The sequence below is a fragment of the Panthera leo genome, chromosome A1 (genome assembly GCF_018350215.1).
Source record: "Panthera leo isolate Ple1 chromosome A1, P.leo_Ple1_pat1.1, whole genome shotgun sequence".
In the NCBI taxonomy this organism is placed as follows: Eukaryota; Metazoa; Chordata; class Mammalia; order Carnivora; family Felidae; genus Panthera; species Panthera leo.
This window is the reverse complement of record NC_056679.1, coordinates 196,250,285-196,264,654: the sequence shown is the minus strand read 5'-3', so window position 1 is coordinate 196,264,654 and position 14,370 is coordinate 196,250,285. Positions and strand designations below refer to the sequence as shown.

At 57.4% G+C, this 14,370-nt stretch overlaps 1 protein-coding gene and 1 long non-coding RNA gene across 5 annotated transcripts in view; one reads left to right on the top strand and one right to left on the bottom strand.

The window, feature by feature from the left end:
* PDGFRB (platelet derived growth factor receptor beta) overlaps positions 1-14,370 on the bottom strand; it is a 37,555-nt gene that overhangs the window by 14,037 nt on the left and 9,148 nt on the right. The window contains exons 1-10 of one of the 4 annotated variants that reach the window (XM_042949324.1): positions 13,295-13,375; positions 7,866-7,911; positions 6,362-6,685; positions 5,573-5,839; positions 4,734-4,861; positions 4,444-4,618; positions 3,639-3,831; positions 2,832-2,947; positions 1,589-1,712; positions 902-1,113 (exon numbers count right to left, since the gene is read on the bottom strand). In XM_042949324.1, the coding sequence (XP_042805258.1) occupies positions 902-1,113; positions 1,589-1,712; positions 2,832-2,947; positions 3,639-3,831; positions 4,444-4,618; positions 4,734-4,861; positions 5,573-5,839; positions 6,362-6,685; positions 7,866-7,887 (1,561 nt within the window). In that variant the 5' untranslated portion in view covers positions 7,888-7,911; positions 13,295-13,375. Of the gene's footprint in view, positions 1-901; positions 1,114-1,588; positions 1,713-2,831; positions 2,948-3,638; positions 3,832-4,443; positions 4,619-4,733; positions 4,862-5,538; positions 5,840-6,361; positions 6,686-7,865; positions 7,912-12,692; positions 12,717-13,294; positions 13,376-14,370 lie in introns of those variants that run through there. The other 3 variants (XM_042949332.1, XM_042949314.1, XM_042949340.1) reach the window with 3 other exon arrangements.
* LOC122226341 lies at positions 3,849-13,831 on the top strand. Its single transcript, XR_006205590.1, has 5 exons — positions 3,849-4,148; positions 5,727-5,846; positions 6,519-7,022; positions 13,218-13,385; positions 13,621-13,831. It is a non-coding gene; the product is annotated as an uncharacterized LOC122226341 (long non-coding RNA).

The window sequence follows — 14,370 nt, the reverse complement described above, 5'->3', positions numbered from 1 at the left end:
CTGTCTGTTTCCTTCTCTGCCTTGTCTCTGGGTTGTGGGCACTAGAAGGGCAGGCAGGGCTGGGCCTTCCCCAGTGAGAAGCTGGGGATTACTATTCCATTATTATTTACTGAATAAGGAAACGAGCGAGTAAACGAAGTACAAGCAGACAGGTATATGCACACACAGGAACTAGCAGGGAGCAAGAGCATCCAGGTACTGGAAGAGACTATTCACACGGACAAGAATCATGCACGTCTGTGTATCTTCTAACAGACGTGCATTGTGCAGCAGGCATCTGTGTGCAGATTGTGTTTGCCCGCTGTCACGGAAAGGTATGCTGCAACTCCATGCTTACACAGACGCACACATGCATAGGAATTCTACATGCACTGTTTGCACACCTGCACGGGGATTGTGCATGCGCACGTATGTGCATACAGACATACACTCCTGGATTTATATACGTGTCTGGGGATTGGGCATATTCATATACGTGGTTTATAAACATACACTCGGTGGGCTGACACACAAGGCAGGTGACAGACATGCACTCCAGCTTTACATGCATGTCTGGGGGTTGGGCATTCTTCATTGTGTGGTTTACAAATCTACACTTGGAAGGTTTGCACCTGCGTCCAAGGATCAGGCCTACTCATATGCATGGCTTATGACATGCATACAGCGTACATATACTATAGCCATGATTTATGTCAGAGACTCATGGATGTACACACATATGCCAATACTGTGTTGTTGTGTGAGTGTGTAAGAGCACACACTCTGGTGGGTTTCACAATGCTCCTGAGTGCCCACAGACACACTGACTCCAGCCCACTGGGCTCACAGGCACGGATCCAAGTATGGCAGGGTTGTGATGGGGTGAATGGTCTTCAGGGGCCACCAAGGCGGGAGGACTCACAGTGTGGCACCACGGTGACCTCCTGCATGTCGTGGCCCAGCAGGTTGTGCAGAGTGCAGCGCACGGACAGAGGCTGATCCACACGGCGCAGGCGCAGCGTGCTCACCACCTCGAACTCCTGATCCTCAGGCCAGTAAGTCACGTTAGTCTCCAGCTGGCTGTCCTCCTCGGAACTGTTCCCCAGTGGGGTGGGCGGCAGCTCGCGCGGACATCTGCCGGGAGAGCCAGTCGGGTCAGCTTCCAGTCCCTTCCCTCTTCGGACTGGGAAACTGAAACCAAAGGCAAGCAGCGCCACAGGGCGGTGGTGGAAGGAGGCTCCCCTTACCTCCACCCCTCTGCCCGCCCCCCACCCCGCCCCACAACCCCCTTCTGGTTCCTGCTTCTTCCCAATGCCTGGTCCTGAGCTCGTTCCTCTTGTGGCCCCTAGACTGACCGGCAGAGGGCGCTCCTACCACAGAACGGAAAGCCCTGGATGGCAAAATCCACTCCATTCATTTGATCATGAGTCAAGGTAAGGAAACGGACACTTTAGGTCATACAGAGAATCTCCAAGAAGCCACATCTCCTAGGACTGGGCTCTAGCCTGGAACAATGTGCCCAGAGAAGGGGCTGATCTAGACGACCTTCACTGGGTCCTTCCAGCCAGCTGTGGTTACCCTGGGAGACAGAGGCCCCAGGTCTACTCACCTTTTGAGGTCACTGCAGGTAGACCAGGTGAGGTGTGGCTGGGGCATGCCCCGGCCGCGACAGCGGACTGTCTGCTCCCCACTGGCAGGATGGTTTTCACTCAGCTCCAGCACACGGACAGGCACTGTGTGGAGAGGGCAGGAGGCCAGGAGGTGGGGAGGTCAGAAAGGACAGTGAGAAAGGCCCTCAGGAAGGACCTGGCCCAGCCTCTCCCCCCGGGGTGGGGGAAGGGAGCTTCAGGCTGCAGGTGAACATTAAATACCAGGAATCACCGTGTGAAAACTGACAGATTCCCCTTCTGGGTACTTCAAAGGGGAAGCCTCAGTGGGGTGCTAGTCTGTCTCTAACACCTCTCTGAGACTGGCTAATCTTCCCTTTTAACAAAGACAAGAGCAGGTCTGAGGGTCAGAGAAAGCCCTGGGAAAGCGCGAGCATGGAACTAGAATTTCATAGCATTGCTTTGTTTCCTCAGAGTTTATTTTAGTGGTTGCTTTCTATTTATGACATGTGATGCTGATTTTCCATCTACAATTGAGAGGTTAAATTCTCTTTCAAAATAAATTTATTTTTAGACAGTCAATTGACAAAACAGTAAGTCTTCAGTGTGTCATTCCCTTGCTCCAAACCCTGCAGTGGCTGGTCATTTCCGTCATAGTAAAAGCCAAGGTCCATACGGCAGCTCTAGAGGACTGTACTGTCTGCCCTCCTCCCAGCCCGCAACTGCCAGGCCTCAGCTCTGACCTCACCTCCCACCACTCCCCCCCTCTCTGTTCCAGCCACACAGGCTTTCTGCTGTTGCCGCTGCCTTCGTACAGCGTGGTGGGCCCTTTCCCACCAGCCACTTGCCTGATGGCCTCCCCTTGAAGTCTTCACGCAAATGTCGCCTCCCTGAGGCCAGCTCGATGAGGCTATACGCGCCCTGAACTCTCAGTCCTGTCTACCCAGGCTCTTTTTTTCTACAGCACTCCTTACCTTCTAACCTTCTATGTAATTTGCTGTGAGGTTTTAGAAACACCAGTCTAACCCAGTGGCCTCCTTGTATAACTTGAGGCCCAAAGAGGGGATATACTGAGTTCATCCAGCAGTGGAAGTGTTGGAGCTCAGCCTAGAAGCCAGCCTCCTGAGTCCTCAGCTCCTGCTCCTGCTCCTGCTCCCCCTATGGGTGGGTGGACAGTGTAGAGAGGGAGAATTGACGGAAGCGGGGGTTGGGGGTTGGTGGGAGGCAGGGTGGAGGGCCCCTCACCATTGACCTGCAGCTGGAAGGAGATCTGGGCCTCTGCATCCTCGTGGAAGGCCCGCATGGTGTAGTAGCCAGCCTCAGCCACCTTCACCCGCACCAATGTCAGTTCTGACACATACCTGGGGAGCAAGACAGGCCCAGCTGCCAGAGCTGGAAGGACTCTTATGGGAACCACCCCCCCCCCCAACCTCCTTGTACAGACAAGAAAAACAAGACCCAGGGAGGGACAGGGGCTTCCCAAAGTTACACAGGCATCGGTAGCAAAGCCAGGACTCTCCTGAATCCCCACCTACAGGAACCTGGCTCCACTGAGCCAAGAGGGAGTGTTGGGTAGGAGGAGGAGGGTGGGGGGAGCACCCTTTCCCTCTCCCCCTCCCCCCTACATCTCCCCCTTGCAGAAAGGCCTGGCATTGCTTTATCCTAACATACCGTGCCTGTGTCAGCCTGCTCATCAGCCTCCCAGCCACCATCCATGCACAGGTGGTAGTGGCCTGCCTGGCACCCTCTTCCCTCTTCTCTGGCCTTTTTCTCCTCAGCTGCTCCCTGCTGGCTCCACCCATCACAAGGACAACTACACATCTGGGTGATCGTCAGAACAATGTCTGTTTCCCCCATAGACAGGAAATTCTAGGAGGCATGGAGTAGTCTATCTGGATCTCTGCAGCATCCCCCAGTGCCTGGCATGGCACCTCGCACATAGTGGGCTCTCGGGAAAGGTGGGTCTACGTTTATCCAGTGGCTGAAGGCTGTGGGCTGCCTGGTAGCTGCAGAGAGTAACTTCAAGAATGGGGTGGGTGGGTTGCTGCTCACCGGGTCTCAGACACATTGCGTGTGGACAGGGCAATCTCGCCTGCGCTGGAGTCGCCTAGCGTGCGGTTGTCCTTGAGCCACATGACAGTAGGCGGCGGGTAGGCCTCGAACACCACCTGCAGAGTCCGGCTGCGGTGCAGCTCCGCGAATTGTACGGCGTCCAGCTCTCCCAGCAGCTGCACGTAGCCACTCTCTGCAAGGGGCGGCTGTCAGGGGCGGTGCTCCGGGGGCGGGGCTATGCCCGGCTACCAATAAGGCAGCGCCTCCTGGAGGCGGGGCTCCCGGAGGCAGGGCATCAACTGAATGCCAAAGGAGCCCAGCCTTCTGGGGGCGGTGCTTCAGGCTTTAGGAGCCGGACGAGAGATGGAGTTACCCGAGCTGGGGTTGACGTTGGAACTAAGACGGAAGCAGGGGCCAAACTGAGGGGTGATACTGGTTTGGGAGCCAGGTTTGAGATTGGGACTGGAGTTGTTCTTACCGGGAGTGTTCTGGCTCAGGATTGCGGCTGAGGTGAGTTGCAACATGGTTGAATTTGAGGATGGGGCTGCCTGGGCCTGGGATGGCAGTTAGGTTTAGAAATCTGGTTGGGGCTGAGGTTCTGGCTAGGCAGAAAGCCTAGGCTGGGATTAGAGTTGGATTTGGGGCTGACATTGTGTTTTAGTTTGGATTTATCCCGGAAATAGGCTCTGGTTGGTACTGAATGAAGCTAGAGCTGTCCTTGAATGTGACTGACAGTACCCCGGGGCTGTGACAGTGTCTAGGTCCGGCTCAGAAAGAGGGTCGGGGCCAAGCCCAAGGCACGCACCAACCACAGTGACATTGATGGACTTTTCATCTCGATGGTCATTCACACTCTCCGATACATTGCAGATGTAGGTCCCTGAATCGCCAAGCTCGGCATTAGGGATGTGCAGGATGGAGCGTATGTGGGAGGGTACATTGAAGAGGAAGTCAGTCACTGGCTCCACCAGCCGCCCACTCTGTAGGGACAGGTGGGGAAAGCCCCCCAAATCAGGCCGCGTCCAAGAAGTTAGGCTGCAAGTCAAGATATCCTTCCCTCCTTGGCCCTTCCTCCAACCCCTGGCCCAGCGTTACCTCCATGCGTGGGTATGTCCATTCAAAGTTGACCACCTCATTTCCGGTCACAATGCACATGATGGTGATGTTCTCACCCTGGCGGACCACAGTCTGCACTGCATTCACTGAGACATTGATGGACGACACTGATGGAGAGAGACTGGCTTAGGGATGAGGAGGCCACCACCAGCCACCAGCACTTCGGCTCGGGGATGGGGTGGGGGTTCCGAGAGAGAGAAGGGATGAATGGTGTAGAAGATTCATTCATTCAACAAATATTTATTAAACATTTCCTATATGCCAAGTACTAGTCTAGGCACTGAGGCTTTAGCAGTAAACACGACAGACAAAATTCCTGTCCTCATGGAGCTGACATTCTAGAAGGGATGAGAGTCTTGAAACCAATGTCCTCTCTGGGCATCTAAGTATAGGAGACATGCATTGAGCACAACCACGCACCAGGCAGCCTCTGTCTTTAATCCTCACAATAATCCCACTAGGCGGGCAGTCACTATTTCCCCCATTTTACAGAGGAAGAAGTAGGCTCGGAGATTGTATGCCTTGTGCAAAGTCACTCAGACGGGAAGCGCACGGCTGGCCTTCAAACCCACCTGGCTCCAAGGCCTGTGCCTTTGCCTGACCCAATGTACAGCCCAGCCCTGCCACTAACACTTCCCGTAACCTCTGAGTGTCAGGTTTTTCCTCTGTAAAATGGAGAAACACCACCTGCCTTCCAAGACTACAGTGAAAATCCAGTGAAAAACGGAATTGCACACTTCGTAAAACTGGAAAGGGCTATACCTCTGCGGAGGGTCATACTTGCCTCTGCTGAGCATCAGGCCAGAAAGGGGGCTCACCCTGGAGACTGTAGACATAGTAGGCTTCAGAATCCACTTCCCTGTCCCCGATGATGGTTTTGCAGACATAGGTCTTGTCCTCGAAGATACCAGAGAAGCCACGTTGGTGGTCATAGGGGATGGGCAGTGGAATATCCACTTTCTTCTCGTGCAGTGTCACCACCAGGCTCGGATCCGTCACTCGGCAGGGAATTGTGATCTCAGATATTTCCGTGAGAAAGATGAACAGGTCCTCGGGGAAGACCGGAAGAAAGCCCATAGTCGGATCTGCCAGGTGTGGAGCCAAGAATGAGGGTCAAGGTGGCTGCTTTTCTGGCTATCCCCTGAATTTCTGTGTGTGACCTTGAGCAGGTGTCTTCCCTTCTCTGGCCCTCAGTCTTCCCATTATAGAATAAGGCTGCTCTCAGAGGTCTCTTCTAGCTTTCACATTTGATACGGTCAGCACCAGGGTGAGAAAGAAAATAAGCCACAAGTCAAAAGGCAGCTAGTACCTGGGGCTTGGAGAATGGGAAAGTTAGGACATGGAGGCCAAAAGAGAGCATACTGGAACCTGCTGAGAATGAAGAGTTCTTGGGAGCCAAGAATGGGGTGGGCTGGCAGGGAGGAGTCAGATATCCAGACCAAGGGGTGGGCGTAAACACAGTCCTGGACTGAGCCAGGCTGGATTCCATGATTTGTCTGCATTTCTAAGCTGGCTGTGCCTCACAGTATTCACTAAGCACTCTCAGCTTCCCCCAGACACCTGCAGTTGAGAAGTCAGGGAGTGGGCACACAGGCGGGGGCCCTTACCTGGCACAAAGATGTAGAGCCGTTTTCGCTCAGCAGGCTCCGGCCCGAGGGAGTTTTTGTAGGTGCAAAAGTATTCTCCCGTGTCTAGCCCAGTGACATTGGTCAGTGTCAGTGTGCTGGAGAAGGTGCCATCCTGGTTCTTGGCCGTTTTCTGCAGGGGCTTCTGGGACATCCGTTCCCACACCACCGGAGCTGCACCCGAACAGGTCAGAACGAAGGTGCTGGAGATATTGAGGACAAGCTCTGGCTCCGGAGGTGTGATGACCAGGCCCCAGGAGGCCTGTGGTCCCAGCAGCAACAGCAGGGGCAGCAACAGCACCTGGCCTTTGGGAGAAAAGGCATCGATGTCAGGGCACAGGCGCGTCAGCACCTCCCCCCCGCGGCTGACCCTGGAGGAGACCATATCTGCACAGTCCTTGAAGAACACACCTCCCTAATCCAACAGAGACTGGAACCCGTGCCTCTGAAGCCTGCTTGTCAAGTGCCTGGTCCCCAGGGACTCCTTCTAGCCTCCTGGCCTCCTGATCTTAGTGTCTCTCCATCCTAAGCCTCAGAGTCCTTCAGCTATGCTGTGTGCAGGCTGTGGGCATGTTCTCCCGAAAGCCTCAGGAAATCCTCGGGAAGCAATTCCCAGGCCTCCAGTTCCTGCATTACTTCCCAGGTCACTTTCTGAGCCCCTTCCCTGCAGCTGCCCCAGCTGCCCGGGTTCCATCCAAAGCCCAGAGGTGGCCTTGCTCGGGGAGGGTGGAGCACAGTAGTTCAGAGTAGGTCAGACTGGGCAGGAGAGACTCAGCAGCTACTGGGAGCCAGAGGGAACTGGGGTGTGAGCGGGAGGGAGGGGCGGTCAGGTGATTGGTTCCCCTCCCCCTGCTGATATCCTCCGGGAAAGGTTCTATAAGCCACGTCCCCCAGACCTATGGGTGCTCAGCCAGCCAGTCAGTCATCCTTCATCCTTGGTAGGCTGTCAGCTGGTCACTGATTGCCAGTGACCATTGATTGACTAGCTGGTCGGCCGCCCAGCCCCTGGAGCACCGACAGCATGTAACAGGCAGCAGTGAGGGAAGGGTGTGCTAGGAGAAGCCCAGCCAGGCCTTGGGAGCTCACAGCCAGTGAGAGATCCAGGCAGGGGAGGGGAGTCCCAGACCGGAAGCAGACCAGCCAGGCTGATACCAATGAGTCCTCAGAAGAGGTGAGAGACGGAGGTGACTGTTAGCAAGTGGGGTGGGGGCAGCTGGTGAGGGGCCATGGGGTATGGAGGACCGAGCAAAGGATTTGAGCTAATGGCTCTGGACAAGCAGGGGTCCACCGAGGTTTCTGAGTTGAGTGGGCAGTAGAAAAAGGCCTCCACTGAGAGCCACAGGAAAGGCAGGAAATTGAGGTTCAAGAGCACGGCAGGGCCCCTGCCTCCCAGGCCCTGGTGCTATCATGCACCACCCTCCCAGGGCCCCCCTGCCCCTTTGACGACAGGAGCTAGCATGGCACTCAGAAGCTGCAGTGTACCTACCTTTGAGGACAGGAACTGGCATGGTGCTCGGGAGCTGCGTGGTGTCCTGCAGAGTTAAACAAGGGTCAGGGCTCAGGGCGAGCCGAGTCATTTCAAAGTCTGACTTAGCACGTGGGTCCTACAGAGTAAACCCCAGCCCCAGTAAACCCAGTCTCCATGTCCATGGGGCTGAAGTCAAAAACCACCCATGTCCCATTACCAAGAGGGCACTCATGCCCAAGGGTCCCCTCCCCCTGCACGGGGCTTGGCCTTGGGGTGCCTGGACCCTGCTTTGGCTCTGCCTCTACCTCTCCAGTGGCCTTGGCTGAACCCAGGCCTCTCTGGGCCTTAGTTTCTCTGTATGTACAGTGGGAGAGGGGACTTGGGCTGGATGGCGTCCAGCGCCCTCCAGCTCCAACAGCCAGTCCTCCGGGTGACAGTTCCAATACCAGGCTCTTATCTGCCAGGACAAATATTTGGGAAAGCGTGATGAAAGGCGTGGGGGAGCTGGAGGGGGTAAGCCAGAGCCCAGAGAACTCCCACAGGCTCCACAAGCACAACAGGAAGTGGAGGCGGCTGTGGGAAGGGAAGCGGGGGAGTCAGGACTGCGGAATGTAGGGGGGCACCTCCGTGCCTGGCCCCCTCTACTCAGCCCCAAGCTACACAGGGAGGCCCAGGGGAGAGGGGCCAGGGGGTGGGCCCAGGGGAGGCCCCACTGCACGGCAAGGCTTCGAAGGTCCTTGGAGACTACTGAATTCAAGTCTCCCACCCCCAGTGTCCGGATGGGGAAACTGAGGCTCTGAGAGGGAAAGAAGTTTGTCCAGGGTGACACAGCAGAACTTGTCCGAGAGGGAGACAAAGAGGCCTGGAATGATAGAGGCAGAGAGAGACAAACACAGAGACCAAAGGAGGCAGCGAGAGACAGAGGCAGGAACACAGAGACACAGACTGCATTAGGTGGGTCTTTGCTCGATCCCTGCCCTTGGCAGCCCTATCTGAGGGTCCCAAATAACCACCAGTGGCCAGGCTTACAAGGGTCTGCCCACGGCATCGACAGGAAGGAGGCCAGAAGTGGACAAGATCACAGAGCAAGAAACGTGAGAAGTGACCACATGACCGGGCAACAGGGAGCCTCCTGGTGCTGCGGGGCTGCTGACTTCCCTGAGGGGCTGCCCAGCCAGGTCCTGCTCCTGCGGCCAAGCCTGGCTTGCCCCCACTCCACTCCCCACCTTGGCCCTTTTACTCTCCAATCCAGGGCCAGGGTCCCGGTTTGAGCCCCGGCGCGGCTGCCTCCTGTGCCACTGCTGTCCCTATGTCCTCAGTCTCCAACTCTCAAAGAGGGATGACGGGAAGCTTACCACTCACAGGGCTGCATTGACACATACCGGTGGACCCCAGGCTCCCCTCTGCCCAGCACCCCACGAAGCTCCCTGAGCAGCTCTGCTCTGCCCTTCTTCCTCCTCCTGCCCCTTCAGACTGGCCTGCCTGAGGTTCCCCTCATTTCTCCCCTCTCCTCTCTCCCCACTGTCCCAGACCCGAAGCCCAGCCCTTCCACACACCCCCACTCCCTTGCCTTCTGCCCCAGCCCCTCCAGCTGGATGCCAGGCCTCCTCCTGCAGGAGGGAGCCGGGCCGTGGCAGAGCCAGCAGCCCCCACGGAGGCCCATCTGCCCCTCGGTGGGTGCCCCTCTGGCTCCCCCCTTCCTGCCCGAGATATCAGCCAAAGAAAATCATTAGCAGCCCAGGCTGGGGGAGGGGGTCATTTCAGCCTCCCTGCCCCTCCCCTCGCAGCCTCCCTGGCTGGCCACACTGTTTATTATTCTAAAGGAGGAATTTGGTCGGCTGGCCTGGAGATGGGAGGTCACTGTAACCAGGCCTGGCCTGGCTCTGGAAGGCTGGGCCATGCCGGCTGGGCCCCCAGTTCCCCTGACCCTGGCTCCTCTCCTGCTGGGCCTCGGGCTGGGGGCAGCTTAGAGTCTTTGAGACTCTAATCCATGAGGGGCCTTCTCAAACAGGCTGTGGCCCAGAGAGGGACAGAATCATGACCTAGTCACACAGCAAAAAAGCAGGATCAGGCTAGGGATAGGATAGGCCGGTCAAAAGAGCTCAGAGCGAGTATAGATGCCCCGGGATCTTGGACTGACTTCTCTCTTTAGGCAATGAGCATTTTGGCTCTAGTCACAAGGGACCGCAGACTCGCTGGGAGACTCAGCAAGTCCCCTGCCTTCTCTGGGACTCAGTTTCCCTATGAATATCGGGAGAGGTTCAGATGGGTCAACTCAAAGAGCTATCCTGTTCTAAAACTGCTTTTTTGACTGGCCAGGGAGAAGGTTCTAGTCACTATTATTCCTGCTGGGGTGGTTTAGGGAGGTGAGGGCTGATGAGAAGGAGGGGGCTACATTAGTGAGGCTGGAGTCACGTGAGAATCCATAACCCATCTCATTCTGTGGATTGAATTTCCCTGACCATTTGGTCACAGACATGCCGTGTGGACTCTGACAAGTTGTTTCCCTCTCTGGGTCTTACTTTTCCCATCTCTACAATTGGGAGTTAGACGGTCTTTCAGGGGACTTTGAGACAAGTAAGCTGATGATACGGAAACCCCAGAGGTGGCATGGACAGCAAGCCAGAGGAGGACGGGGAAGAACCAGAGTGGAGTTTGGTGGCACCCAGACCTAAGCTCCCAGGCCATCTTTAGATGACTCCCTGACAGGCCCAGTTATCTACCTAATGCCGACGGACCTCTGTGCTTCCCAGAGGCTGCTGTGGTTCCAGCCAACCCCAGAGAGGTCCAGGCAGCTGATGTGGAGGTTGGGGGCTTTCCTGTGACAACTCCCTCTTCTTTAGGGGGAGGGCTGCAATCCAGGAAGGAGCCACCTGGGACAAGGTGGATGTCACAGTCAGGAAGCAGGCACCCTCCGACCTGCCATACTGTCCTGCCTGGGGAGGCCCCTGAAACAGAGAAGGAGGAGACTCTCAGGGATCCCCCCTCTGCCCATGAGGAGAGTGCTGAGGACCAAGAAGGCCTCACGATTCCTCTTATTTTGGCCCGATTAGGGGGACAGAGGTCAGTCCCAAGATGCAATAATTGCCCAGCTCCTCACAGTGAATCAAGGACCTCAAGTCCAGGGGAGCAAGCGTGCTTGGGGATCCCTCGTGAGCCCAGCCTTCCCTCCTTCCGGCTCTTCTGAGTCTCCACTCCTTTCCCACCACCTTAATCTAAATAAATCCAGTCCCTCTTGGCCACATCCGCCAGCAGCAGCTTCCCTCCCTCGGGGTCCCGAGACTCCCACGACACAGGGAGGCCAGGGAGGAGGGCCTCTGCGGCTGCCAGGGAGGGAGGCTTGCATACGGTGAGCGTGGACGCACACGCACACACCCCCGCCTGCACATTCACTCGCACGCTGCTCCGAAACACATCTGTGTGCAGCGGGCCATGTGTGTGCCCAGCCCCCACGCAGGCACTCAACATGTGCCTGCCCACGCAAGCCCCGCGTGCACACACTCCCCTCCCTCCCCGTGCCCAGCACACGTGCGCACGGCACAGACTGCCGCCTGCATGCCTCCCACACGCCCATGGGAGCGTGCACGTGTGCAGAGCTGTGTGCACACGATATGCACAGAGCGTGTGCACGCAGGCCCAGACACACCTGAACACACATCCACGACACCGAACACAAGCCAGTGCGTGTTCTACATTTCCTGTACCAGTGGCCGTTCTGAGCACTTAGCCTCTTTCGACTTTACTTGCTCCTCAGCCAACTCTGGGAGGTGGATACAAGGATGATTCCTATTTTCGATGGGGACACTGAGGCAGGGAGCACTTGGCGAACTTGCCCAGGAATGCACAGCAGAGACTGAACTCTCTCTACACCACCACCTTCTCCGCTTACTTGGTTTGGGCTGGGGAGAGGGTGGAGAGAGACAGATGGCAATGAGACTTGTTTAGCCGAGAAACCACAGGACTTGGTGATAGGTGCTGGGGCGCTGGAGCGAGAGTAGCTCAAATGAGCCCCCGCTCCTGTTTTGGACTTGGAATATTGGGGGCCAGGAGCGTGTGTGTCCTGGGGGCACAATGCCATTTTCTGAGATGAGAATGGGGCAGAGGGGCAGGGCTGGGAACTGCCACCCAGCTAGCTGCTTTAGGGTTTGGAGGGGCTGGGGGCACCTGAGTGGAAAGAGGCCCCCTCAGTCTGGCAGCAGGGGACAGGCCGGGCACAAATAGCGGCGAGATGGGGATGGGGGGGAAGGCATGCTGCGGGGAGGAGGGGGTCGTTGGGGCAGGCAGTCCCGGGCAGGCCGGGGATGCTCTGAATAAACAAGATGCCAGAGGGAGGAGGAGGCCTAGCCATGGAGTCTCGGGGTTAGAGTCATGGAATCTCAGAGCTCCATGGCCCTCGGGGATTATGTATCCAATCCAACCCTCTTCCTGTGCCCACTGTACAGGTGAGGAAACCGAGGCTGAGAAAGAACTGGGACAGGTCCCAGTGTTTTGACCTAGGCAAGCTCAGGTCCCTGGCTCTGATGTGAGGCTGGGGGCTCGAGGCCCGGGGGCTTAGACTATCTCTGTCCCCACAGAACGCCCCCTGCCCTGCCATACATAAAGCTTTATATCAAAGTCACTTTCCCTGTGCTGTCCCAGCCAGGCAGGGAACGGGGACTGAGACTCCCAGGAGATGGCTTACTAAGTTGCAGGCAGAAGCGGGACAGCGGCTCGAGTGGCCCCCTGGGAGCCTCGTCCTCTCTTCTATACACCTCTCTCCACTCTGCGTCCCCTGGGACAAACTGGCACAGATCCCTGGCTGGGGAATAAGGGGATGTGGGTCCTCGGCCCAGCTCTGTCACCCACCTGCAAGGTAGTCCTGCCCCTTTCTGAGCCTTGGCTTCCCCGTGTGCACAGAGGGTGGGCAGGGCTGTCCTGGATGCCCCTTCCAGAGCTGCCATGCTGTGGCCGTCAGGACCCTGCTCCGGAAGGCGGCTGGGCTGGGCTGGAACGCTGGGGTGGGGGTGGGGTGCCGGGGAGGGGCCCTGGCCTGGATGTCATGACTCAGCTCAGAGAAGGCAGCCAGCTTCGGGCCTGGGAGTGTGTGGGGGCAAGAGGCATCTGGAGCCAGGGACTGAGCCCTCCTGCCAGCAGCTGGGAGGGCACGTGAGTGAGGGCCACACCAGCTGGACCTGGCAGACTGTGGTCCGTGTGGCCTCAGCCCAAGTGAGCTGAGGCCTACGTGCACTCCTGCAGCGTGGGTGGGAGCCAGGGAGGACTGCAGGGTCCGCTGGGCAGGGACACAGTTACAGGTCGGGGGGGTAGAAGCCTGGGAAGGGGCTCCCACCTGCCACCCTCAACCCTATGCCTCACTTCTGTCTGTTCGTAAAGGTTCAGCGCTCCACCTCTACACGATGACTCCCCCCACAAGCCTCAGGATCACATCAAGGCCAGAGAGGGTGACCAACCTGGCCCAAATCACACAGCGATGCAGCTTGGTCATCCAGGCTCTACTCTGCCACGCTGCTTCTAGACCCAGAGGACCTTCAATGTTTTCAGGTACCTATGAGGTCCCCCAAACAAAGCAGCAGCAGTCGGCTCAGTTGGAGGCTGGCCTGGGCGCTCGTTGTTCTGGAAGTCCAAGTGGGTGGAATTAACCGTGCCAGTTCCATGGACTGTTACTCTGTCGCTTCTGTCGGTCCTGCTGCACCTCCCCGCTTCTGTCTCCTCACCGCCAGTCTGTCCCCTCCCTCCTGTTCTCACACCCCAACCAAAGGAAACTTTCTGCCCCTAGGAAGGGGCTGGCTTCTTAACTCCGCCTTTAAGAACTTTGGTGCCCTGGCCCGGCCCTGCTGACAGCTCATCATCACTGACACAGGGAGGCTGATGCCCTCCCAGCTCCCCAGGGCCCGAGCGAGGCCCCCACACTCGTCACTCACTCTGTGTTCCTCGCCCCAGGAGGCCTCCCCGGGGACACAATGGAAAGAAATGACCTATTTTCTGGAAGTTCAAAATAAAACGAAACATCTGTCTGGATCAGAGCCAGGCTGATAAAGAACGGACCGATCCCCCCCCAGCCCCAGCCCCCCCTTCTGCCACACACCCCCTCACCCGCCAGAGTGCTAGTGCTTGGGGGTGGGGGATACTGCAGGCCCAGCTACTTGGAACAGTTCGTGGGAAAGCGCTCAGTGTGTGCTTCACGGCCACTGGGGGCCCAGGGGAGGGGGCCTGGGTCCTCACACAGGCTGGGAACCAGCCTGAGAAGGAGGTCAGTGAGGGAGGGAGGCTTCTACATGCTCCCGTCCACCGGCCTGCCTGCCGAGCAAACACTTCCTGCCTCCTCCGGCGCCTCTCTGGCCTCCCTGCTTGTCCCCCACGGCTGCCCACCCCCACCCCCGGGGCCATATGGCCTGGCTCTACCCAGGCCCAGTGGGCCCCTGGACCAGAGTCCTATGGATCCCATCTGGACCCCCTAGAGCGCCTACAGAATGGAACAAGGGCTTAGAAGGCACTGAAAGTAACAAGAGTAATAATAGCTACCTCT